The 26,412-nt window shown below is 44.3% G+C and overlaps 2 protein-coding genes across 2 annotated transcripts in view; one reads left to right on the forward strand and one right to left on the reverse strand.

The window, feature by feature from the left end:
* The window catches only part of sez6l (seizure related 6 homolog (mouse)-like), a gene marked incomplete at its 5' end in the record, with an annotated part of 58,895 nt that extends 43,430 nt beyond the window's left edge, over positions 1–15,465 (forward strand). Inside the window, 7 exons of the mRNA XM_080756769.1 lie at positions 48–242; positions 3,687–3,878; positions 8,633–8,833; positions 10,570–10,605; positions 12,875–12,989; positions 15,037–15,142; positions 15,319–15,465. Coding sequence (XP_080612895.1) covers positions 48–242; positions 3,687–3,878; positions 8,633–8,833; positions 10,570–10,605; positions 12,875–12,989; positions 15,037–15,142; positions 15,319–15,351 — 878 coding nt within the window. The 3' untranslated portion in view covers positions 15,352–15,465. The remainder of the gene's footprint in view (positions 1–47; positions 243–3,686; positions 3,879–8,632; positions 8,834–10,569; positions 10,606–12,874; positions 12,990–15,036; positions 15,143–15,318) is intronic.
* Positions 15,466–22,094: 6,629 nt separating this feature from the next.
* LOC308309793 (dual specificity tyrosine-phosphorylation-regulated kinase 2-like) lies at positions 22,095–23,807 on the reverse strand (the record flags this gene model as incomplete). Its single annotated transcript, XM_080755710.1, has 1 exon — positions 22,095–23,807. One exon carries the CDS (start codon positions 23,805–23,807, stop codon positions 22,095–22,097), a length of 1,713 nt encoding a protein of 570 aa, XP_080611836.1.
* Between the last annotated feature and the right edge of the window lie 2,605 nt (positions 23,808–26,412).

Genomic DNA, 26,412 nt, shown 5'->3' on the forward strand with positions numbered 1-26,412 from the left:
TGAGACGCGCTTTCGTTTTGTTTGTTTTTGTTTTTCTGTGAGAACAGAAGTGTCCCGAAACGACTCGTGTGCCGATCTCCCGGAGATCCAGAACGGCCGGAAGACCACCAGCCACGCGGCGCCGGTCCGCGGGGCACACATCACCTACCAGTGTGACCCCGGATACGACCTGGTGGGACAGGAGACCCTCGCCTGTCGACTAGACCTGCAGTGGAGCACACAGCCGCCCTTCTGTGAAAAAAGTATACCTTCCATTCAGTGTTGTTTTCGTCGACTAAAACTAAGACGAAATTTTTTTATCGACTACCTTTTTCCACCGATGAAAACTAAATGAAAACTGTGCTGTGATGACTAACTTACTTACTTACTTACTGCCCTTTACGCCGGCTGGCATGTAGGGCAGCAACAAAGGATCTCCACTTCAGTCTGTCCTGGGCCAGCGTCTTTATAGATCCCCAGGTGTGATGCAGGGTCTTCAACTCTCCCTCCACTGTCCTACGCCAGGTGTTCTTGGGTCGGCCTCTTTTGCGTTTGCCCTCTGGTGACCAGTGAAGTGCAGTTTTGGTGATGTTGTCCTGTTCTCTACGTATGACATGCCCAATCCATTTCCACCGCCTTCTCATAAGGATGGTATCCATGTTTTCTTGTTTACATAGATCAAGAAGGTGTTGGTTGGAGATGGTTTTGGGCCAGAATATTCGCTGGATTTTCCTTAAACTTTTGGTGTGGAAGGTTGACAGTTTGTGGAGATCATTTTCTGTCGTTCTCCAACATTCAGAACCGTATAGCAGGGTAGACAGGACACAGCTCTGGTACAGTCTTAGTTTGGTGTTGGTGCTGTACTGGGCCGACTTCCAGACGTTGTTAAGCCTCTGTAAGGTGTTTCTGGCCTTGCTGATCCTGCTTGTGATGTCGTTACCTGCGCCTCCATCGTGACTTACTACGCTGCCTAAGTAGGTGAAATGTTCTGTTGTGGGTAGGTTTATTCCTTCTATGTGTACTGGTGTGGGGTTTGGGATGTTGAGCACCATCAGTTCTGTCTTCTTCTGGTTGATCTTCAGACCTATTTGCTTTGCAAAAGTGTTCAGACGACTTGTTTTCTCTTGCAACTGTTGGTGTGAGTGGGAGAACAGAGCCAAGTCATCTGCAAAGTCGAGATCTTCCAATTGTGAGAAGAGGGTCCATCTGATGCCTCTTGGAATGTCTTCGGTGGTTCTTCTCATAACCCAGTCTATGACCAGGTTGAAGAGTAGTGCAGACATAACGCAACCTTGCCTCACTCCTGTTTTGACTGCGAAACTGTGTTGACTATTTCCAATTTGGCATGTGAAGTTATTATAGAAACTTTTGATGAGAAGGACAAGTTGGTTTGGTATCCCGTATGCACGTAGTATTCTCCACAAGCTGTCTCTGTGAATGCTATCGAAAGCCTTCTCGAAATCCACAAAGTTGATATACAGTTGCCTCTGCCACTCTGTACATTGCTCTATGATGTTACGTAGGGTGAATATATGGTCAATACATCCCCTACCTTTTCGGAACCCTGCTTGTTCCTCTCTAAGTTTTTTGTCGATTGCATCAGATAGTCTTTGAACAATAATTTTGGCAAGGATTTTGCTGGGGATAGACAAAAGGGTGATGCCACGCCAGTTGTTGCAGTTGCTGAGGGCACCTTTCTTTGGGATCTTCACGATTTCACCTTTTGTCCAGTCGTCCGGTACCTTCTTCCTTTCCCATATGGTTCTGAAGAGTGGTTTTAGCACTTTAGCCCCCAGCTCTGGGTCTGCTTTGAACAGCTCTGCATTTAGGCTGTCCTGCCCGGGAGCTTTCCCATTCTTGAGGGATTTGATGGAGGACATGATTTCTTCCATCTCTGGTGGTTCAATCTCAACATCAAGGTCGACCTCTGCTTCCTGTATATCAGCCTCTAAAGTTGGAGGTGGTCTGTTGAGGATTTCGCTGAAGTGTTCTGCCCATCTAGTTTCGATATCTGCTTCAGATGTGAGGAGTCTTCCATTTTTGTCTGTGATTGGCCCGTTGGTGTTTCGGCGGTACTTTCCACATATAGTGTTGGTGATCCTGTATACAGTCCCCTGTTCCCCTCTTTTGGCTGCATCTTCTGCCTGCTTCACGAGGTCCTCCATGTAGGCCCTCTTATCTGCTCTAATCATCTTTTTTACTTTTCGCTCAGCTTCTCTGTACTGGTCTTTGTATCTTTCCTGTAGCCTTTCAGATTTTGTTTCCAAGACTTTCTTCTTCAGGTGTCTCCTGTTTTCAATGCACTGCCAGGTGTCTGTTGTGATCCAATCCTTCCTTTTGTTTTTGGTTGTTCCTAGACAGGCTTTACTACTCTCAGCGTATACTGTTTTAATCTGTTCCCACATGGTGTTGATGTTTTCTGGTTGTATGCGACCATCTTCAATGCTCGTCAGCGCTTGGAACCTGTTCTTCAACTTTAGGACGAAGGCATTCTTGACTCTGGGAGTATGCATTTTACCCACATCAAAACGCTGACGTCCTAATTCTCTTCGTTCTGTTCTCCTGAGCTTGAGCTTCAGTACTGCTGTTACCAGGTGATGGTCACTGTTGACATCGGCTCCCCTCCTCACACGTACATCTAGGAGAGAACGTCTCCAAGTGCCATTCACCATCAGGTGGTCGATCTGGTTCTTGTCTCTTCCATTTGGGGAACACCATGTCAATTTGTGTATGTCATGGTGAGGGAAGAGAGTTCCTCCAATGATGAGGTTGTAGGTGGTACACAGATCCAGCAGCCGTTTTCCGTTGTCGTTCATGGTTCCACAGCCTTCATTCCCCATTTCTCTTTCGTAGTTGGTGTTCTTGTTCCCAACTTTAGCATTCAGGTCACCCATTACAATTTTTAGGTCATGCCGTGGTGACCCTTCCAACTCAGCTTGCAGTTGTTCGTAGAAGGCATCTTTTGCCTCTTCATCACTGTCGTTAGTGGGGGCGTAACACTGGATAATGGTGGTGTTGATGTGCTTTCCTCTCATCCTAACCTTCATAAGCCTGCTGTTGATGGGTTTCCACTCCATCAGACATTTTTCTGTTCCTTTCTTCAGTATAATAGCTACCCCTTCATGGTGTAGGTTGTCATCCCTACCTGAGTATAGTATTGTCTCCCCTGTGCTAGTCTTTTGTCTGCCGGATCCTATCCATCTGCTCTCACTGATACCAAGGACGTGCAGGTTGTAACGTCTCATTTCGGACGTTACTTGGGCCAGTTTTGCTGATTCGTACATGGTTCGTACGTTCCAGAAACCGATCTTGGTCTTACATTTGGCGTCCAGGACTTCTTGTGATGACTAAAACTAAGACTAAATATACTGAAAATTTCGTCAACATGTTCTGTTTCGGCGCTGTAGTGTTCTGTTTCGGCGCTGTAGTGTTCTGTTTCGGCGCTGTAGTGTTCTGTTTCGGCGCTGTAGTGTTCTGTTTCGGCGCTGTAGTGTTCTGTTTCGGCGCTGTAGTGTTCTGTTTCGGCGCTGTAGTGCCCAAACGATTTCGGCTCGTTAGAAATTTTCAGTAGCACCGACTAGTCCAGACTTTAGGACGGTACCCGTCATTTGTCATAGTTTTTAGTCGACGAAAACAACACTGCACAGCCGTAGAGGCCCCGCGGGGCCCCTCTCTTATACTAAACTGCATGTTTTTTTCCTTCCAAGTCATGTACTGTTCGGACCCCGGGCACGTGGAGCACTCCACCCGCTCTCTGTCGGACCCCAAACTCCTGGTGGGAACCACCATACAGTACAGCTGCAATGCGGGCTACATCCTGCAGGGCGGCGCCATTCTCACCTGCTACGGCCGCGAGCCTGGGACCCCCGTGTGGACATCTAGACTCCCTCACTGTGCCTGTGAGTTTTTAGCCTCTTGACTTAACCCATTCTGACCCGAGATCAGATTTAAAAAAAATGTCTTCTACATCCTGACAGTTTTCATTCTGACCTGAGATCAGATTTAAAAATCGGTGGCGCGCTATGAGCTTGTAGATCTGCTATTTTTAAATAGCTAAAGCATGACGTAATGCTAACAACAAAATGGGATCCCGTTCAGAATGGGTTAAAAGTATACAACAGGAGTTGTATACTATGTTTCTGGTGCTCAAACATTTTCATGTCAAGGACCCCTAGAATTATATGTATTTGGCCGCCGACCCCCATCAGAAAATATGTGGTTCCAGGGACCCCCCAAAAAGCAAAGATTTGAGTTCAAATGTTCGCTCTGAAAGAATATATATTCAAAGATTTGCGCCACGTTTTCACGATTGTATACAGTAGTACACACACATACAGTATACAAGGATTCTGCAACTCATTGGATTCTTGGGGATCATATAGCTTCAAATTGACATATTGGTTGTTCAGTTTGACCCACCAGTTTTGGAGATATGGCTTATATGTCTTGCAGAGAAACAGTGAGTTGAGAAAACAGGCTTGGGAAAGGTTCACTTCTGTGGTCTCTATAGCTTAGCTATACATGTTTAAGCATTATTTCATATTTAAATGTAGATTTCAGCTCTGACATTTATTTCAGACATGCTCTAGTACATGTGAAGAGTCTGCCTGTGCTATTTTCTTCCTCTTTTCTGCCGTGACTGTCTCTGTATCAAGAAAAGTCCCATATTTCCTCCACTATGTTGAGCTGAAAGCAGACATGCAGCCCTGCGGTTTAGTGTCAAGTTTGTCTCCTTCTGGATTCAGAAACATGCCATGAAAATGTTCCTGTAACACCACAGATGAATCTCTCTCTCCCCCTCCCTCTCTCCCTCTCCCTCTCCTTCTCCCCCTCTCTCTCTCTCTCTCTCTCTCCCTCTCTCTCCATGATAAGAAGTGGAGCTTATATTTGATTTCTTATCGAAGCAGACTGGACAGGCTCGCTTCGTGTCGCTTTGTGTCAGAAAATGGTTGAGTTTTTTTTTATGATGCTGTATTTTTATGTGTTTGTGTGTGGGGGGGTTCAATTGGCCACCGGAGAAATGGGGGGGTCTAACTCTAACACACACACACACACACACACACACAAGGGGGAGGGGCATTTCCCAGGTGTGAAATGTGAATTGGCCTCATTTCACATCTGGCTATAATCAGCAGAGGTGTAAAGTAACTGTAATAAGTATATATATATTTACACAAGTATTGTACTGAGGAAGATATTGTACTTTTACTCCACTACAATTATTTGAAAACATACTTTTTGGATTGAGATTTATATTACTATATAAACATACATTAACTCATTGCCCGGCGCTGTCGGCTATACTGCCACCACACACTCTCGTTCTATTGGCCAAAAGAGCATATCTATAGAGCTTGTAGATCTAGCTGAGCTTATAGATCAGATATTTTTGAGGTGCAACCCAGCAGTCTTTAGCTTTAGAGAAGCGGTGTACAGTCTTTAGCTTTAGAGAAGCGGTGTACAGTCTTTAGCTCTAGAGAAGCGGTGTACAGTCTTTAGCTCTAGAGAAGCGGTGTACAGTCTTTAGCTCTAGAGAAGCGGTGTACAGTCTTTAGCTCTAGAGAAGCGGTGTACAGTCTTTAGCTCTAGAGAAGCGGTGTACAGTCTTTAGCTCTAGAGAAGCGGTGTACAGTCTTTAGCTTTAGAGAAGCGGTGTACAGTCTTTAGCTCTAGAGAAGCGGTGTACAGTCTTTAGCTCTAGAGAAGCGGTGTACAGTCTTTAGCTCTAGAGAAGCGGTGTACAGTCTTTAGCTCTAGAGAAGCGGTGTACAGTCTTTAGCTCTAGAGAAGCGGTGTACAGTCTTTAGCTCTAGAGAAGCGGTGTACAGTCTTTAGCTCTAGAGAAGCGGTGTACAGTCTTTAGCTCTAGAGAAGCGGTGTACAGTCTTTAGCTTTAGAGAAGCGGTGTACAGTCTTTAGCTCTAGAGAAGCGGTGTACAGTCTTTAGCTCTAGAGAAGCGGTGTACAGTCTTTAGCTTTAGAGAAGCGGTGTACAGTCTTTAGCTCTAGAGAAGCGGTGTACAGTCTTTAGCTCTAGAGAAGCGGTGTACAGTCTTTAGCTCTAGAGAAGCGGTGTACAGTCTTTAGCTCTAGAGAAGCGGTGTACAGTCTTTAGCTTTAGAGAAGCGGTGTACAGTCTTTAGCTTTAGAGAAGCGGTGTACAGTCTTTAGCTCTAGAGAAGCGGTGTACAGTCTTTAGCTTTAGAGAAGCGGTGTACAGTCTTTAGCTCTAGAGAAGCGGTGTACAGTCTTTAGCTTTAGAGAAGCGGTGTACAGTCTTTAGCTTTAGAGAAGCGGTGTACAGTCTTTAGCTCTAGAGAAGCGGTGTACAGTCTTTAGCTCTAGAGAAGCGGTGTACAGTCTTTAGCTCTAGAGAAGCGGTGTACAGTCTTTAGCTCTAGAGAAGCGGTGTACAGTCTTTAGCTTTAGAGAAGCGGTGTACAGTCTTTAGCTTTAGAGAAGCGGTGTACAGTCTTTAGCTTTAGAGAAGCGGTGTACAGTATTCAACCCAGCAGTCTTTAGCTTTAGAGAAGCGGTGTACAGTATTCGACCCAGCAGTCTTTAGCTTTAGAGAAGCGGTGTACAGTCTTTAGCTTTAGAGAAGCGGTGTACAGTCTTTAGCTTTAGAGAAGCGGTGTACAGTCTTTAGCTCTAGAGAAGCGGTGTACAGTCTTTAGCTTTAGAGAAGCGGTGTACAGTCTTTAGCTCTAGAGAAGCGGTGTACAGTCTTTAGCTTTAGAGAAGCGGTGTACAGTCTTTAGCTTTAGAGAAGCGGTGTACAGTCTTTAGCTTTAGAGAAGCGGTGTACAGTCTTTAGCTCTAGAGAAGCGGTGTACAGTCTTTAGCTTTAGAGAAGCGGTGTACAGTCTTTAGCTCTAGAGAAGCGGTGTACAGTCTTTAGCTTTAGAGAAGCGGTGTACAGTCTTTAGCTTTAGAGAAGCGGTGTACAGTCTTTAGCTCTAGAGAAGCGGTGTACAGTCTTTAGCTCTAGAGAAGCGGTGTACAGTCTTTAGCTCTAGAGAAGCGGTGTACAGTCTTTAGCTCTAGAGAAGCGGTGTACAGTCTTTAGCTTTAGAGAAGCGGTGTACAGTCTTTAGCTTTAGAGAAGCGGTGTACAGTCTTTAGCTCTAGAGAAGCGGTGTACAGTCTTTAGCTCTAGAGAAGCGGTGTACAGTCTTTAGCTCTAGAGAAGCGGTGTACAGTCTTTAGCTTTAGAGAAGCGGTGTACAGTCTTTAGCTTTAGAGAAGCGGTGTACAGTATTCAACCCAGCAGTCTTTAGCTTTAGAGAAGCGGTGTACAGTATTCGACCCAGCAGTCTTTAGCTTTAGAGAAGCGGTGTACAGTCTTTAGCTTTAGAGAAGCGGTGTACAGTATTCGACCCAGCAGTCTTTAGCTTTAGAGAAGCGGTGTACAGTATACGACATGGATTTATAAACATGTTTTCAACGCAAAATACTATGTCCAAGTTCGGGAAAGGAGACGAGTGGCATTTGCGTTACTTTTCACCGTATAGTAAATCCGTGCATTCGTGGTCTGCAAAGGGCAGTTGTTTTATAGACGGGTATGAAAGGGCATGCAGGGACAAGTCATTGTCATGCCTATACACTCATCAGTTGTCATGTACAGTATGCTTGTACAGTAGATCGGCTGTTTCTGGCTGATTTGCTGCAGTGTTGGGTCAGACACGGTCCCGTTGCATTCGTTCAGCCTATAGTGTCAATTGAAACGAGAGAAGACAGACTATGCACACACTGCACACTAAATGAAGTGGAAACCGAGCTACACTTCCTAACCATCTGTCCATTGTACCAAGACATCAGAGACACATACTTCCCACAGATTACAACCACACACGGAGATTTTGAAAACATGACCAATGACAAAAAAAAAACATATCTGCTGGGCGAAGTACAACAATGTGCAAACACAGCAGCAAGATTTGTGAGTTGCTGTGATAGGAGAAGGATATCAAATGGAACACAACCACCCTAAAGACTAATCATTGTGTATATTCCTGCACTATACCTGCATCGAGTGATCTTGGTACATAGAAGTTGATCTATTGAAGATTCTGACCTTCAAAGTACATCATTTCTGTTTTGATTGTATTGCTGTATCGTTGTATTGTTCTTTCTGCTTTGGCAATGTAAACGTATGTTTTCTCATGCCAATAAAGCCCTTTGGAATTGAATGTTTTGGTACTCGGGTCGGAGTATCGGGGACGGTTCTGAGTACGAGTACGGGAGGGTGGTATCGGTACGAGTACTGGAGGGTGGTATCGGTACGAGTACTGGAGGGTGGTATCGGTACGAGTACTGGAGGGTGGTATCGGTACGAGTACTGGAGGGTGGTATCGGTACGAGTACTGGAGGGTGGTATCGGTACGAGTACTGGAGGGTGGTATCGGTACGAGTACTGGAGGGTGGTATCGGTACGAGTACTGGAGGGTGGTATCGGTACGAGTACTTGAGGGTGGTATCGGTACGAGTACTGGAGGGTGGTATCGGTACGAGTACTGGAGGGTGGTATCGGTACGAGTACTGGAGGGTGGTATCGGTACGAGTACTGGAGGGTGGTATCGGCGCGAGTAACCGATACCAGTATCGTCGGAAACAACTCTCGTGTGACGTCTTCTCTTCTCTTCTCTTCCAGCTGAAGACTCGGTCTCCTGCGAGAACCCCGGTCTCCCTGACAACGGCTACCAGATCCTGTCCAAGAGGCTGTACCTGCCCGGAGAGTCGCTCAGCTTCGTGTGTTACCAGGGTTACGAGCTCATCGGGGAGGCCGCCATCAAGTGCATCCAGGGGAACCCGGGGGCGTCCTTCTGGAGCGGGCCACTCCCCCTCTGCAGGGGTGAGACAGTCTGCCTGTCTATCTGTCTGTCTGTCTGTCTTGTGGCCTCATTCACACTATTGAGACAGCTGTCTTGTCCGTGTCTTGTGTCTTTGTCCGTCACATGGTTTGACAAGACAAGACAGTCTTGTCAAAGTAACCATGTGACTTCCATTGGAAATGCATTGGAGCGGCCATTAACCCATTTTGACCTGAGATCAGATTCTAAAAATGTCTGTTTGAAAATGACAGTTTTCTGAAAAAGCTATGTTTCTATGTCAGTCGTTCTTCGATTTTTTTTTAAATAGCAGACGAGTGGCGCTCTACGAGCTTGTAGATCAGCATAACGTAATGCTAACACCAAAAGCCCCAACATGGGTTAAATACGGACAAGACACAAGACACGGACAAGACAGCTGTCTCAATAGTGTGAATGAGGCCTGTCTGTCTGTCTGTCTGTCTCTCTAAGCAGCGGTCCCCAAACGTTTTTGGCCATGCACCCCCTGTTACCTCCAGACCTATAGCTGACGCACCCATAGATATTAACCCATTTATGTCTTCAAACAAATGTATTTTTTTTCAGAAAAAACAATGTTTCTATGTGTCAGTGGTTCTCAAACTATTTGATGTCAAGGACCCCCCGAAACTATATGTAATTGGCCGACGACCCCCCATCTGAAACTATGTTGTTCCAGGGACACACATAGCTGTCTATATAGGAGTGGTTGCACCACTCAAAAAGGGAGTAAAGCAAAGTGCCCGACCGTGGCCTAATGCATATCAAACTGGGGGTCTTTGAAATCCAAAAAATTGAGAAACACTGATTTTAGTCTATAATGTAATGTACTGTACAGTGGACTATCCAAGAATATTTTGCTGTGTAATTCTTGTCAGAGAACAATGTCCATGACGCATGCAACCCAAGGCAGTAGACGCAGAAATATCACAGAATATCCATTGACGCACGCAACCAAAAATGCAGAAATATCACAGAATATCCATTGACGCACGCAACCAAAAATGCAGAAATATCACAGAATATCCATTGACGCACGCAACCAAAAATGCAGAAATATCACAGGATATCCATTGACGCACGCAACCAAAAATGCAGAAATATCACAGAATATCCATTGACGCACGCAACCAAAAATGCAGAAATATCACAGAATATCCATTGACGCACGCAACCAAAAATGCAGAAATATCACAGAATATCCATTGACGCACGCAACCAAAAATGCAGAAATATCACAGGATATCCATTGACGCACGCAACCAAAAATGCAGAAATATCACATGATATCCATTGACGCACGCAACCAAATAAAGCATCGCAGTCCCGACCCCCTTTCAAGACGAAAGGAAATAATTCCCCATTGACATTTCAAAAAGTATTACATTATTTGGGCCGAACACACAAAAAAAGGACACTTTTTTTGTTGTTTTTCTTCTTTGTAATTATTGGTTCTGCCCAAAATATTGTGTTTGTTGAAACCATCTGAGTTGGCTTTGTTCAAGGCTTACAGATCTTTATATAATTAAGAAATGTCTATGGGGAAACGTGCATGGGGAAACATTTCCTGGGGCCTGTCGTCGTCATGAAAGGGGGGCGGGACTGCGACGCTCTATGCCGAAATCCCCGCAGAATATCCATTGACACATGCAACCCCAAGGCAGTAGCTATAGCTATATAGAAGTGTGATGTGAATGGTGATATGACGTGATGCATTGACTGACAGAATGCTATCTTGCAGCCACCCATGACTGCTTTGGCAACCATGCTTTGGAAGGTGAGTCTGTTGTGCATGTTGGATGTTTGTGAGTATGTATTGTGCTTGTTGTGGTGGTGTTGGTGGTGGGTGGATGATGATGGATGTATTTGTACACACAGTAAGTAGCCAAAGTATGAATTCACTTGAGTGTCTCTTTTCTTCTAGTCTGGCTGCAGAAAACGGCCAAACAAACCCTCCCACAGATGAGGATTAAAAAACTATTATATTCCACCTCTCTTGTCTGCTCTGCTGTGCTTACATTAGCATGTCTGCCAGTTGAACCGTTCGTTTCCTTGTTGTGAATTTGTCCCACCTCTTTTTTTCCCCTGTCTATTTTTCGAGGGCCTCCCATGATATACAGCTTGTGTCCACACACACACGTCTCATATTTTGCCGTCGGCAATGAAAGGAGAAATTAGGTCAAATGTCGGCCAAATATGACGAAGATTTGTGGCAACACAAACATTAAATGCCATTGACAATGAAGGGAAAATGTACGTTTATATGTCATCATCATCATCATTTTCCGACCGCGGTCGAGATCATGGATTCCATAATGCTACGCCAGACTTCCCGGTCCTTCATTGCCAACCCCAGTTCCTGCCTATTCTGAAGCACCGGTTCAGCACCGTTTATATGTAGACGAGCAAGTCAGCTAACCAATCACATAAATTCAGTTGTTCATGAGATGATGTGTATGATGATGTATTAATGATAAGAGCGCCCCTCACTTCACACGGGTGTGTGAAGTGTGTATTTTTTTTATATCATTGTTTCTCAACGTCGGGTCCCGGGTCCAGTCTCTAATGTAGTCATTGTGTTTAATTATAGTTGCAGAGGCTACAGCAGGGTCCAGTCTCTAATGTAGTCATTGTGTTTAATTATAGTTGCAGAGGCGACAGCAGGGTCCAGTCTCTAATGTAGTCACTGTGTTTTATTATAGTTGCAGAGGCTACAGCAGGGTCCAGTCTCTAATGTAGTCATTGTGTTTAATTATAGTTGCAGAGGCGACAGCAGGGTCCAGTCTCTAATGTAGTCACTGTGTTTTATTATAGTTGCAGAGGCTACAGCCGGGTCCAGTCTCTAATGTAGTCACTGTGTTTTATTATAGTTGCAGAGGCTACAGCCGGGTCCAGTCTCTAATGTAGTCACTGTGTTTTATTATAGTTGCAGAGGCTACAGCCGGGTCCAGTCTCTAATGTAGTCACTGTGTTTTATTATAGTTGCAGAGGCTACAGCCGGGTCCAGTCTCTAATGTAGTCACTGTGTTTTATTATAGTTGCAGAGGCGACAGCAGGGTCCAGTCTCTAATGTAGTCACTGTGTTTTATTATAGTTGCAGAGGCTACAGCAGGGTCCAGTCCCTAATGTAGTCACTGTGTTTTATTATAGTTGCAGAGGCTACAGCCGGGTCCAGTCTCTAATGTAGTCACTGTGTTTTATTATAGTTGTAGAGGCTACAGCAGGGTCCAGTCTCTAATGTAGTCACTGTGTTTTATTATAGTTGCAGAGGCTACAGCCGGGTCCAGTCTCTAATGTAGTCACTGTGTTTTATTATAGTTGCAGAGGCTACAGCCGGGTCCAGTCTCTAATGTAGTCACTGTGTTTTATTATAGTTGCAGAGGCTACAGCAGGGTCCAGTCTCTAATGTAGTCACTGTGTTTTATTATAGTTGCAGAGGCTACAGCCGGGTCCAGTCTCTAATGTAGTCACTGTGTTTTATTATAGTTGCAGAGGCTACAGCAGGGTCCAGTCTCTAATGTAGTCACTGTGTTTTATTATAGTTGCAGAGGCTACAGCAGGGTCCAGTCTCTAATGTAGTCACTGTGTTTTATTATAGTTGCAGAGGCGACAGCAGGGTCCAGTCTCTAATGTAGTCACTGTGTTTTATTATAGTTGCAGAGGCTACAGCAGGGTCCAGTCTCTAATGTAGTCACTGTGTTTTATTATAGTTGCAGAGGCTACAGCAGGGTCCAGTCTCTAATGTAGTCACTGTGTTTTATTATAGTTGCAGAGGCTACAGCCGGGTCCAGTCTCTAATGTAGTCACTGTGTTTTATTATAGTTGCAGAGGCTACAGCAGGGTCCAGTCTCTAATGTAGTCACTGTGTTTTATTATAGTTGCAGAGGCTACAGCAGGGTCCAGTCTCTAATGTAGTCACTGTGTTTTATTATAGTTGCAGAGGCTACAGCCGGGTCCAGTCTCTAATGTAGTCACTGTGTTTTATTATAGTTGCAGAGGCTACAGCCGGGTCCAGTCTCTAATGTAGTCACTGTGTTTTATTATAGTTGCAGAGGCGACAGCCGGGTCCAGTCTAGACGGAGGCAACATAACGCTGGCCATATTCATCCTGGTTCTGCTGCTCTCCGTGCTGCTGGGAGGGGCGTATGTCTACGTCACACGGTACGGTCAAAGGTTATTATGCTAAAAACAGTGGTTTTCAACACTTTTCATATGTGACCAGATTTGACTAAGAGACTGCCATCGCGCAAATTACAGCTTTTCACCAGAGGAGAAAAACATTTTTTTCAACCAAAAATGAGTTAATAGCACAGGCAGACTCTTCACATACTAGAGCATGTCTGAAATAAGTGTCAGAGCTGAAATCGACATGTAAATATGAAATAAATGCCCAAACATGTAGCTAGGTGTAATGTTAGAGACCACAGAAGTGAACCTTTCAAGCCTGTTTTGTCAACTCGCTGTTCTCTGCAAGACATTACTCTATAAGCCATATCTCCAAAACTGGTGGGTCAATAAACTGAACAACCAATATGTCAATTTGAAGCTATGATTCCTTGCTTTCATATGACATGAAAAAACTAAAATTCTCTCAGTCAAATTTGGTCACATACTGTATGAAGGCTGACCATTATTTATTCTACATTTGAGCCACCATGCACGGACCACCGTTTGATGAGACTTAGCCTCGATTTAGCCTCATATTTTGTTGTTGGAAAAGATTTGGTCCAAACGATCAGAATAACAATCTTGCTAAATTAATCAATGTAATGCAGATGATGTTTAACAACAATTGAACTCCTGAGAAGCGTTAACATGAAACCAAATGGACCCGTTAAGCCAGGGTTCAGCGATTCAGGGGGCTGGAGCCAGGCTATATAGAACACAGTCAACAACACACACACACACACACACCATCATTATAATATCCACCCATCTTATAGGAGGTTCAGCATTCTGTGCATGCACACGCAGAAACACTTAAGGCCGTGACAGATAGATTGCGTCAGTGACGCACACACCGTTTGAGGCCAACCTGTTTAACATAATTGCGAGGCAATTATTATTAATTCGAAACCTCACCGTGCGACAAGCAGAATGGAACGAGGGAGATATTGTAACACACGCACTCGCGCACACACACTCGCGCACACACACAGACGTGTGCACTTCGTGGAGCCCTTCAACTTGACGTCATAAAGAGTGCACTATTAACCTCCTTGCACAGCCGACACGTTGGACAGAAATTGGGACGCTTCTCCCTTATACTTCCTTCACACGTCTTACAGTAATGATACTAATTTAGGCTCCGTTCCATTTAGTGTATAGCACAGAGTGGTTCACAAACCCATTCTGACCTGAGATCAGATTTAAAAAATGTCTTCTATACATCCCCCCCCCCCCCCATCTGAAAATATGTTGTTCCAGGGACTTCCCTCCCCAGTAATGTAATAATATATAAAATTCAAAGATTTGAGGCACACTTTCACGATATTTAAAAAAAATAGCAGCCCTACAAGTTCGGTGCCGTGCTATGAGCTTGTAGATCTGCTCTTTTTCAATAGCTAAAAGTATAACATAATGCTTTAAAAACACCAAAAAGTTATGGGGGTCCCTCCCTGACTGACAATATCTTTTCAAACGGGGGTCCGGCAGGCAGGCTAATAAATGTCCATTTAGGGGTCCTTGACATGAAAAGGTTTGAGAACCACTGGCATGGAGACGGCCTATTAATGCAGACAGTCATCAAGACCACTGTGACGGATACGGATCTGACCTTAAAGGTTTTATGACATTTAAAAAAAGGTTTTGGAATTGTTCTTATTTTTTTAGGTTTTCTAATCTCAATTGCACCCAAAAAACTTAAATGAACTTTTAACATTCAGTAGATTTTCTGTGATCTGGGGTTTTCTGGCTCAAACAGGTGCTCTGATTTGCCGGCAGTTTGTGATGTAAGAGCCTGCAAATCCCATATATGTCAATGGGATTTGCCAGCAGATGTCCCTGTTTCCATGTGTTGCCTGTTCTCAAAAGGCTTCCAAACCCCAAAGAAAACTTCAGACCACAGAAAATCCACTGAATGTTCAAAGTTCAGGTTTTTTGGGTGTAATTGAGGTCATAAAACCTAAAACCTAAAACAAAAACAAAAATAAATGAAAATTAATGTCATAAAACCTTTAATCCTTTGTTTTCCATTCCAAACCACTAGGTGCCGCTATCACTCCAACCTAAGACTGCCCCTCATCTATCCTCACCCGTACAGACAGATCACTGTGGAGACAGAGTTTGATAACCCACTTTATGAGACGGGAGGGGTAAGTGCCAATAATACATTATTATATAACTAACAAGTATCTTTAATCAAATAATCAAGTAATAATCAACTTTTTTTCAGACGACTCTAGTCCCAGATTATAACGTATAGTCTTATATTCAGCACAATACGGTAATAGGGAACTAATTCTCTCTCTCTCTCTCTCTCTCTCACTAGGAAGGAACTCGTGAATATGAGGTATCGATATAAGAGACGTCGCCATGGAAACCCTGGATCTAAACATCGATTGGCCGTCCTTCCTCTCCACCCTCCCACTCCTCCCAGGAAGAGATGATGATGATTATTGAAATATGATGAGATGGTGGTACATACAGTATGTACAGTATTGTCCTTTCAGCAGAAGGAAACAGACTAAATGTTGAAAGGAGGGGGAGGGACAGTGGTGACGCCGGACGGGGTCGTGGAGGCCAGCGTCCGGCGAGGAAGACGGACAATCGAGAGAAGAACGGAGGAGGACGAACCTATAGTCTCACGTAGCCAGACAACTATCCCATTCTGACCTGAGATCAGATTCATAACGAGGTTTCCACTGGAGTGGACACACACTGCTCTGATTAACCCATCCTGACCTGAGATCAGATTCTAAAAATGTCAGTCGTTCTTCGATTTTTCAAAAATAACAGACCTACAAGCTCGTAGCGCGCCAGTCGGTGGCGCGCTACGAGCTTGTAGGTCTGCTGTTTTTCAATAGCTAAAGCACGACATGATGCTAACACCGAAATGGGTTCCCGTTCAGAATGGGTTATACCACAATATCTGAATGCTATATGTACTGTACAGAGCAGTGGTGGAAATTGTTTTACTTACAGTAAGTAAACGTACCAATACTGCAATTTAGAAGTATACTTTGTTACAAGTAAAAGTACGGAATTGAAGAGTATCGGCATCAAAATGTACTTAAAAGTACTAAAAGTAAGAGTACTCAAGTCATATTGCAGAATGACCCATTTCACGAGTTAAAAAATGTCTACAAAAATCTATTGAAAATACTGTGAACTGTATGTGACCGACAGAAGCATTTTGAACATTGTGGGAATTAAGGCAAACAAACGGTCTGGCTGGCGAGACTAGCATAAACGAGGAGGAGGAGGAAGCGATGAGAAACCTTTAGAGAGACAATGCTGTGAATGATGTGGAGACAAAGCTCAAAGACAAAGACTGGGAAACCTTGGAAGTCCACAACCGTTTTTTAAAGTTTTAAAACGATTTCAAAATTGAGAAAATACTAAATAGCCGATTTAAAACTATTTAAAAATTGTGATAATGGCCTGATTTAAAACCATTTAAAAATGTGTGAAAATGGCCGATTTAATTGTGAAAATAAAACGCCACACTGAGCTTGTAGATCAGCTATTTTCCCCACGTCTGTGCGACACTCTTGTATGACGAAGTATAGGGCAATCATTTTACGAAAACAAAAACATTGAAATGAACGTTGAAATATGGAGATACAACGCCTCTACAGCAACGATATACTATAGTTGCATTGTGTCAACATATACAGATTCACATTCTATTAACTTAAAGGTATATTCAGTGATTTCACTTAATTCAAATATCACTTATTTTTTTGTTTTGTTGTGATAATCCTCTCTACTATAGAGTGTGCTGACCATATAAGGAGTTCCTCCCTGTCCCCAGTTAACCCCTGGGGGTCAAAAAACCTTAGGTTTCGTTTTTGGCTCTCTATCCTGATTGGATGAAAGGCTTAGGTCCCAGCCAAAAACGAAACCTAAGGTTTTTTTTTTTGTGAAATCACTGAATATACCTTTAAATAAAGGTTATGGATCGCAGCTTGAATTTGTTCTCCCAAACAATTCGGGACACAGGTTGTAAAATGTTCTTCCTCTCTCTCTCCTTCCCGTCTGTGGTCATTTTCAAGGCTTTGTACTCAAACTGATTCAGTGCTGGTTGTAGTCATAGTTTCATGGAATTCAAATCTGTGACTTTGGGGATCACCGTTTTCATTATTTATCCTGTAAGACCCCCCCCCCCCCCCCCCCCTCAAAACGACTGTACTTTAATTTCAAGGACCACCCATAACTGTGAGGGTATACAGACCTGTAATAGAGGGCCTTTTTTCCTACTATGGTTTTGAGCGCTGTGCAATAATAAGGGCCTTTCTCGGCCCCCACCCTTTCTCCCATTGTTTATGTTGTGTTTAGTTTCCAAGATGGCCGCAGCACCAGGAGGGGGTGGGGGGGGCAGAGGTGAGTGTGTGGGGTCGACATATATGCCCTTACTGGGCTGCGTTCACACATTCAAGACACCTGTCTTGTGTCTGTGTTTAATTGCCGCTCCAATGCATTTCAAATGGAAGCCCATATGGTTTGACCAAACATTTTTTTTATTGGGGGGGGGGGGGGTGTTCAGACACAAGGCAAGTGTCTTGAATTCAGCTCACCCCCTCCTGGTGCGGGCGGCCATCTTGGAAACTAAACACAATATAAACAGTGGGAGAGGGGTGGGGCCGAGAAAGGCCCTTATCCCATTCTGACCTGAGATCAGATTCATACGAGGTTTCCACTGGTCTGATTAACCCATTCTGACCTGAGATCAGATTCTAAAAATGTCAGTCGCTCTTCGATTTTTCAAAAATAGCAGACCTACAAGCTCGTAGCGCGCCACTCGGTGGCGCGCTACGAGCTTGTAGATCTGCTATTTTTCAATAGCTAAAGCATAACATAATGCTGACACCAAAAGGGGTTCCCGGTCAGAATGGGTTAATTATGGTTTAAAAGATGAAAACAAAGTATTGTTACAGATTTGAATATTGTAGCCGTAGTAACAGACCCCTCCCAGTGTAAACAAACTCAGCCAACCCGCCAGATGATGTATTTATTTTGATGTATTATACGTGACGTTTTATGCAGATTGATAAATGATTGATAAATGACGTATATGTGATGTTTTATGCACATTGATAAATGTACATTTTCAATATGAGATATAAAAAAAAAATACATACTGTGTTAACAATTTCCCCCATGTAAATGGCAAAACCCTAAATAAAAGATTATTTCTTAAAAAAACTAAAAAGAAAAGGAAAAAAAAAGAAAAGTGTGTTTAGTTCATGATTGTAGTGTTTTTTTAAGGGTGCAGGAAGAAACACAAGGTGGGTGAATAAGTGGGTGAAAATAACATTTTAGGTAGCAGAAAAAGCAGAAGCAGAAAAAAGCAGAAACAGATGAGATATCTTGTGATCTCCAGGTTCCAGGTTCTGTGAAAGTGTGTGCGCGTGCATGCGTGCGTGCGTGGGCTATAGAATGACTGCACGTGTGAGTGTGGCGGAAGTGGCTCAGGGGTAGATGAGTGGCTGGATGGAAACCGCAAGGTTGCCAGTTCGAACCCTGTGGGCTCCCCCACTAGAGTTAGTGTCGAAGAAGTGTCCTTGAGCAAGACTCGATCTTCTGAACCCCTAATTTCTCCTGATGTGCTGGTTGGTGGTGGCGCCTTGCATGGTTTCCGCTGCCATCGGTGTATGAATGTATGTGTGTGAATGGGTGAATGTAATGCACAATCTATGTAAAGCGCATCGGATAAAGGCGCTATATAAATGCACCATTTACCGTGTGTACTGTAATTGTTTTACACTAGTATACACACTGTGCACAGCATGTGGCACACATACTGTATACATACAGAAGCACTGAGAAAACTGTTGCGCCATTCTTCGTCCTTTTTTTCAAACTTGACTACTACGGTAGCGGTGGTCTCCAAAACATCCGGTCCTAAGACCTTATATAGCACTGACGAAGGTCTGGCGCATGTTTGAGCGCTAGTCCGACCGTTGTTCCCGCATCATACGTTTCTAAACAAACATTAAAAAGTCCATAGATTTGGCTGCCATATATGACGACGTTTTCAAAAGCCAAAATGTAATACTACTGTAATACTACTATAGGATAATATGAGCATCAAACTACTATGAAAATATGATATGATATTTACGATCGTATAAATCGTACGAATATACGATAAAAGTACTTTGTTATCAGCGCATTTAGACAAGACTGAAGTGTCTACAAGCTCATAGCACGGCACAAAGTGACACGATGTGAGCTTGTAGATCTGTTATTTTTAATAGTAACTATAACAAAATGCTTTTTTTAAATAATTGCGTTACTGGCCTATAGCAGTGTGCACAGATCGTTCCAGCATTGCTAGAATAGGTTATAGCTAGCCTCGTACAGAGCCTCACCCTAAACACTATACAAGGTTACACTGATGAACTGATGTATAGTAGAGCACGTATCACAACAACCAATGGTCGACCAAAGTGCTGTAGCCTACAGATTAAAAAAATAGAAAAGACAGAACGGTACAAACATAACAAAAGTTACATGGCAACAATATGGAGGAACAGGAAGACAAAATAAGAATAAATAGAGCTATATTAGACAGTATAACATTTACATAATAATCAGGCATTGTCGTAAAGGCCACAGAGAAAAAAAGCGAGTCTTCAATATAGGGACTTAAAAACCTCTAATGAGGTAGCAGAGCGAATGTGGAGGGGTATAGGCTGTTACAGAGTCTATAGGCCCGCTCACCTCTCATCTTGTATTTAGTTTTGGGGTCGGTCAGCAGTAGCTTGTCAGCTGACCTGAAGACGTATACACTGAGAACGTCACACGTGTGTGTGTGTGTGTGTGTGTGGCTTTCTGGGGGGGGGGGGGGGGGCAATTACGCGATGGTTGTAATTCTAAGATACAATCTTCTAGTCTATTATATGTATTTGCACGCACAGCTGATTATTTGGTATTGCCTATATACGCTTGTGGCAAATTGTCGAGTGCAAATTTGTTGGCTCAGAGCCAAAAGAAGTCCCCAACTAGATTTGGCTCTATAGGAACTTGAGTTTGAGTGAATTGGAAAGCCAGCTATCCACTGTATGGGCACTGACATACTGTAGTGTGTCCGCTATAACCATTTGCCATTAAACTGAACTCCCATCGCTGTCTTTGATGTGTGTGTGTGTGTGTGTGTGTGTGTGTGTGTGTGTGTGTGTGTTGCATGTATTCACTTGGTCGATCTACTTTATCTGTAGGAATCACAAGCACCCCCGACCGAGCCTAGGAATTATTATTATTATTATTAATATAGGACACCAAACAAATCTCCCCATTATGTTTAACAATAAAGAACGTGAGCCTGCGCGCAAAGCTGGTGACGAACAAACAGAGAATTGTATTTGTCTCAAAATGCCCATGAACATGTCAACTAAACGATAGTTATTGTTTGAGAAGCTTACAAGTCACAACACACACCATTAATTAACAAAATCTACAAAAAAGGGGGAGCTCCATGGAGGGCAAGTTTTTGCCAGGCCTACCCAGCCAGGACTGTGCCAATTATGGGTTGCAGTCAGCATAGGAATCTGCAGAAATAGTGTTTATTCTACATACAGTTTCACTATTTGCATTCGTGGCGCCCTCTATATGAGCAGAAGAGACAGCGCCGTTTAGACTAGGTGTGCTCCAAAGAGGCACCTGAACACGCGACTCTAACTTGGGGTCGATTGGATGTTCGTGTTCGTTTATGATGCAGCTTTTTCTTTTGTAAGAAATAGGTCCTGCTCACTGATCTTTGAAGGCAATTTTTGCAATCTATTGTGGTGAGAAGAATCACCTTTATGCAACAGTGACATTTGGAAGCATTTACGGTGCCCCCTATGAGTGGAAGTTAAACCACTTTTGGGGGGAGATGGAGGGGGAGATTGGCAAAGACTAAAAAACAAGACAAAGAAGTCTCTAGACTAGGTGCTACACCAGAATGTTGCGTGCAGTACTAAACATCAGCATAGGGTACACCAAGGTTACCAACAAGATCCTGTATAGGAAGGAATACCAAGGGTGAGCCGGAAAATAGCAGCCAGGAGAATGAGACTAGCAGGACACTGCCAAAGACAGCAAATTGGTACTACTGTACATTGGGAACCAACACATGGGCATCGATCAAGTGGACGTCCCACACATGGATGTACTCAAGAACGACGCAGGAGCGCAAAAGCACCAACAGACTGGCCAGATGTATGGAGAACCGGGATGACTGGAAGCACCAACAGACTGGCCAGATGTATGGAGAACCGGGATGACTGGAAGCCATGATGGAGGGCTTGTCTGCGGGGACGAATTCTGCAGATCTCCAAATTAGATGAATTGTCTTATAGATGCAAGGCTCAGTCGTACAAATAGGAATGAAGAAATAGCCAGCACACAAGAAATGTCCTTTTCACATGGTTTATTTGACCTCCGACGGTCAACGAACGCGTTTTTCGGCCTGATCATGGTCCTTCCTCGGCGTTGTCAAAATGTGAACAAAAAACACATGGAGGGTCCTTCTTTGGCCTACTGGCAGCATGCAGAGAGAGAGCCATGTTGTAAAAAAGACACAATCCCCTGCAGGGAAACCGTAAGTCTTGAGGAAAAAAAAGGTGACTTGACCCAGGGACTTGGTCAATCATCGTCCCCTCTCTATTTATTCCAGAAGTGCAATTTGCTACACACACAACACACACACACACACACCTATGCCTCTTTCTGTATCCTAAATGCAACATCTGCTCTGCTGCATCGCATGCATCTTTTCATTCAGGATTCTGTTTGCATTGCATCCCTCATTTCATTCAGGCTTTTCTGCATTGCATCCCTTCTTTCATTCAGGTTCTTCTGCATTGCATCCATCATTTCATTCAGGTTCTTCTGCATTGCATCCGTCATTTCATTCAGGTTCTTCTGCATTGCATCCGTCATTTCATCTCTGCAGCCATCTTTTCATCTGTTGCATCCATGTTGCAATGAGGAACAGTGAGAGAATCATTCCGTTTGTTCGTTCTGGAGGGTGTTCTCACCCTCCCTCCTATCCTCCTATACTAAACACACACACCACTAATACAACATGTTGATGATATATTTCTGTTGTTTCCATGTTTAGCTTTGGAGTATACATCTTCTGATCTTCAGCGCCTGACCAATGGTCCCATTGCTCTGGGCGTTGACCGCGGTAGAGTCTCCGATCACGTTGCTCCTCAGTTTGTTCGTGGCGATAGCGGCGCCCTGCAGGCCGGGCCCCGCTTTAGCCATGATGGGCGGGAAGGAGGTGGCATGGGGCTCGGGAAGCCTCTTCACCGTCTGGGCCTTTGGGCTCTTGTCGGCCCCGGCCAGGGGCTTGGGCTTGGGCCGGTACAGCCAGGCGTGCCTGAGGGCATTGCTGGGCGTGAGGCGCGTCGAGGGGTCCCAGTCCAGACACTTCTTTATGAAGTCCATGAAAGTGGGGTCGTCGCAGTCCTTGAGCACGGAGTTCCAGTCCTTGCTCCCCGGGGCCCCTCTCATCTTGCCCCGGCGCGAGCGGGACCCGGTGAGCACGACGGCCCCCGAGGGCAGCGTGTTGACACAGCAGTACCGCGGGTAGCCCTTGGAGTTGATGAAGTTCTTCGCCCGCTTGGCCTGCTCCAGGACCTTCTGAGGAGGCATGCCCATCAGCTCCATGACGCAGGACAGCTGGTCGGCCTCGTCCTCGCCGGGGAACAGCGGGCAGCCCGTCAGCAGCTCCACCAGGATGCAGCCGAAGCTCCACATGTCGATGGACAGGCCGTACGGCAGGCCCAGGATCACCTCCGGGGCGCGGTAGAAGCGAGACTGGATGTAAGTGTAGACCGGCTGGTGCTCGAAGCAGCTGGAGCCAAAGTCGATCACCTTGATGTCGCTGCGTCCCTGCTGCTTGAGCTGGATGTTCTCGGGCTTCAGGTCGCAGTGGATGATGCGGTGTCGGCTCAGCGCCTCCAGACACTGCAGGATGGAGACGGCGAAGCGCTTGACCATCGACAGGCAGAAGCCCTGGAACTTGGTCTTCTTGATGACCTCGTACAGGGTGTTGCTCAGCAGCTCGAACGTCATGCAGATGTGGCCGCGGAAGGTGAAGTTGTCCAGCAGGTGCACCACGTTCATGGTGTCGTTGCGGTCCTGCTTGCGCAGGTACTCCAGGATGCGGATCTCCTCCTGCGCCTGCCGGTAGAAGCCCTTCTCGTTGCGCGCCATCTTCAGGGCCACGTGCTGCTGCAGCTTGTGGTCGTAGACCTCGGCCACCTGGCTGAAGCTGCCCTTGCCGATCACCTTGATGAACTCGTAGCGGTAGGCCAGGTGGTCGTGCGGGACGTGGATGTAGTGGGCGTCGTCGTCGTCGTAGCCGCAGTTGTTGTCGCCCCCGGCGACGGCGGGCCTCTTCTTGGCGCTGAGGCCCAGGAAGTAGACGGCCGGGTAGGAGTGAACCTCCGTCTGCTCCAGGGCGCTCAGCTGGGGGCGGTACCGCCTCAGGACCTGCTCGGGGGTCATGGCGTTGGTCTTGACGGCGGCTCCGGCGCCGCAGCCTCCGCTCCCAGTACCCTGGGAGTTACCGGAGGGGTAACTGGAGACCTTACTAGGGCCCATGCTGTCCACGCCGCACACCTTGGCCAGGCCGGACATGGGGTTGGGCTTGTCCACCACCTGGCCAGTGGTTCCGTCCTTGTACAGGTACCTCAGCTTCAGATGACTACCTTGCACCGTCAACCTGTCCTTCATTATGGCCTTGTTGTTGGAGGAGGCCGCCGTGTGCTTGTGCATGGAAGGTGCTACAGGATTGAACGTACTATAAACAGAAGCCATGGTGTTTCCTTGCCGTGCCTCGAATGGCACATTGGTGGTAGCTGTCAATTGGAGACTGAGCACTTCTGGCCACGTCTTTTATACGAACACCTCGGTGACGCCACCGGTCACGAATCCCTGCGATAGGCTGTCGTTTTGGGATTCAATGAAACGTCGTCATCACTTCGCGGCATATCTAGCGCCGAGCTCACGGTCTCGCCCACATGTTGCTGAAATGTGTCTATTTAAAGAGGAGGTTCTTTGTTTATTCAGGGTTGCTGTTGCTGGTGATTCGGCCCTGATTTCAGTGATTCTCTGCATGATACCACTGAAGGAAAACATGCTTAGTGTCACCTTAATATTTTATATATCTTAGAAATAGTTCTTTCATTCATTCAATATGGAAAAGTCTCCCAAGTTGATGATGTAATAAAATGTGTCAATAAAAACTATTTAAAATATTACTTTGATGCTCATGTTAACCTTAAGTATTAAGTAGCACATGCATTCCATACATTCCAAAAAAAACATGTGTGTGCCCATAACATCAAATCAAAAAGATAAAGTAAACAAGTCTATGGACTTTAATATTTGTTTAGAGCCTAATTATAAATTTCCCATCCCAGTCAAGTCCATGGACTTTGACATTTTACGGTAAATTATGATGTAATTTGTGCCAGCCAAGTCTATGGACTTTAAAGTTTGTTTAGGTTAAATTAAGTAAGGGGTCATTTCGCTGATATCGCCGATATACTGAGAAAGAAGTACTGCCACATAGCAGACAATCCACAGCACACCCGCAGGAATGTATTTCATTTTTCACGGACAGGAGATCATGGACGAGTGTGATTTTATTATTATTTTTTTATTTTTTATTGATCAAATGTATTTAGTGATTAAAAAAATAACACTTTCATGAGCAAACAATACACAATGAGGAGCCCAGAGGCTTATGTTGTATTGTGGTCCAAAAAACATAAAAGCAGACTATATAAATATAACACTAAATAACAGCCAACTAACACACTAAACCCAAGCGTTTAGGTTATAAACTGTTTTAAACATTTGTAACACTTTTTAAACGTGTCACAGTGTTTAGATTATAAACAGAGGAACATGTTTAATCGCCTGTAACACTTTTTTAAACACATAAACGTGTTTAGTTTTTTACAATCAAAGTCAGTCATATTATAGGTGTTTAGAATTTGAACACTATAGGTGTTCTCGTGAGGTGTTTGAGTGAACTCGTGTTCTACTGCATTGTATGAATATTAATAAACACTTGGCATTTTATTATTACACACATGGTGTTTAGGTTTAAACGCGTCACATGTTACAGTTTACAGTGTAGAAATATAACACTAATAACAGCCAACTATACAAGAAAGAAAGAAAGACCGTCTTCTTTACTGTCCTGTTTTGGCTGTTTATGCCTCTATTGATAGACAGGGAATAGGGAGAGAGAGATGGGGAGTGACACAGCAAATGTCGTAATAGGGACTCGAACATGGGACACGCTCACGTCAGGCTGGCATTCTTCAGTATATAGTCTACCTCTTTTTTTAAACCACACAGTTCCTCTTTGAAGCGACTTTTCGTTTCGTTTCATATAGTTTTTTACAAAAAAGACATCTGTGCAATAAATTAATCCTCTCCCACTTCTGTGTTCTCTCTTGGTCTGACAGCAGCCTCAGTATAAATACTCAGATGACGTTGGAGTGGAACATTGTCAACGTCATTCTCATGGCTTTTCTTTTCAGATATGGAATATGTAAAAAAATATATGTAAAATGAATATAATCATGTAAAACCATAACTGAAATGAAATAAATAAATATGAAATGAAATGAAATGTCCATTATGGATAACTGCAGGATATAGTCTAGAGTAGCCAGCCCACATATAGAGCCCCATTGTGAACCCGGACATGTTGAGTACACCAACATTAGAAATGTTTAGTATGGATCCCCAGCATGTAGAAACTGCCGGATATGCATATCCTTGCATATGCTGAGCAATTTTCATAATTGGCATAATATGTGACCATACCATTAACAACCTATATAGAAGGCAAAATATTCAAAATTTCATTATGCTTTATCTAGCATGTGACATGTCAAATAGGGGGTTTTCATGATGCTGAATCCATTCCATGCATTAGTTTTGCAACAAAAAAAAACACTCATTGGGCTTAAAACAGCCATGCCCAAATGTGCTGACATCAATTTGTGATGACGGCATTGGCCGTTTTTAGCCCAATGAGTGTTTTTTTTGTAAAACTAATGCTTGGAATGGATTCAGCATCATGAAAACCCCCTAGTTTGTCACATGCTACATGCTACATAACGCATGATGACATTTTGAATATTTTGCCTTCTATACAGTAGGTTGTTAATGGTATGTTCACATATAATTCAGCGAATGTCTGAATGTCTGAATGAATGTCACTGACAGAGCGTTATCTCATCATTGGCTGCACCAATCACTCCCACTTTTCACACAGGCATGGACCATAATTATATGGAGGTTTTCGGCCCTTTTTTTCGATTTGACACATTAATGATTAATAATGAATTTATTAGTGGATTAAAACAGCCGTTTACAGCCGTGGTCTCCGTCTGTGGTC

This window comes from Protomyctophum bolini, assembly GCF_963924005.1.
Source record: "Protomyctophum bolini genome assembly, chromosome: 22".
In the NCBI taxonomy this organism is placed as follows: Eukaryota; Metazoa; Chordata; class Actinopteri; order Myctophiformes; family Myctophidae; genus Protomyctophum; species Protomyctophum bolini.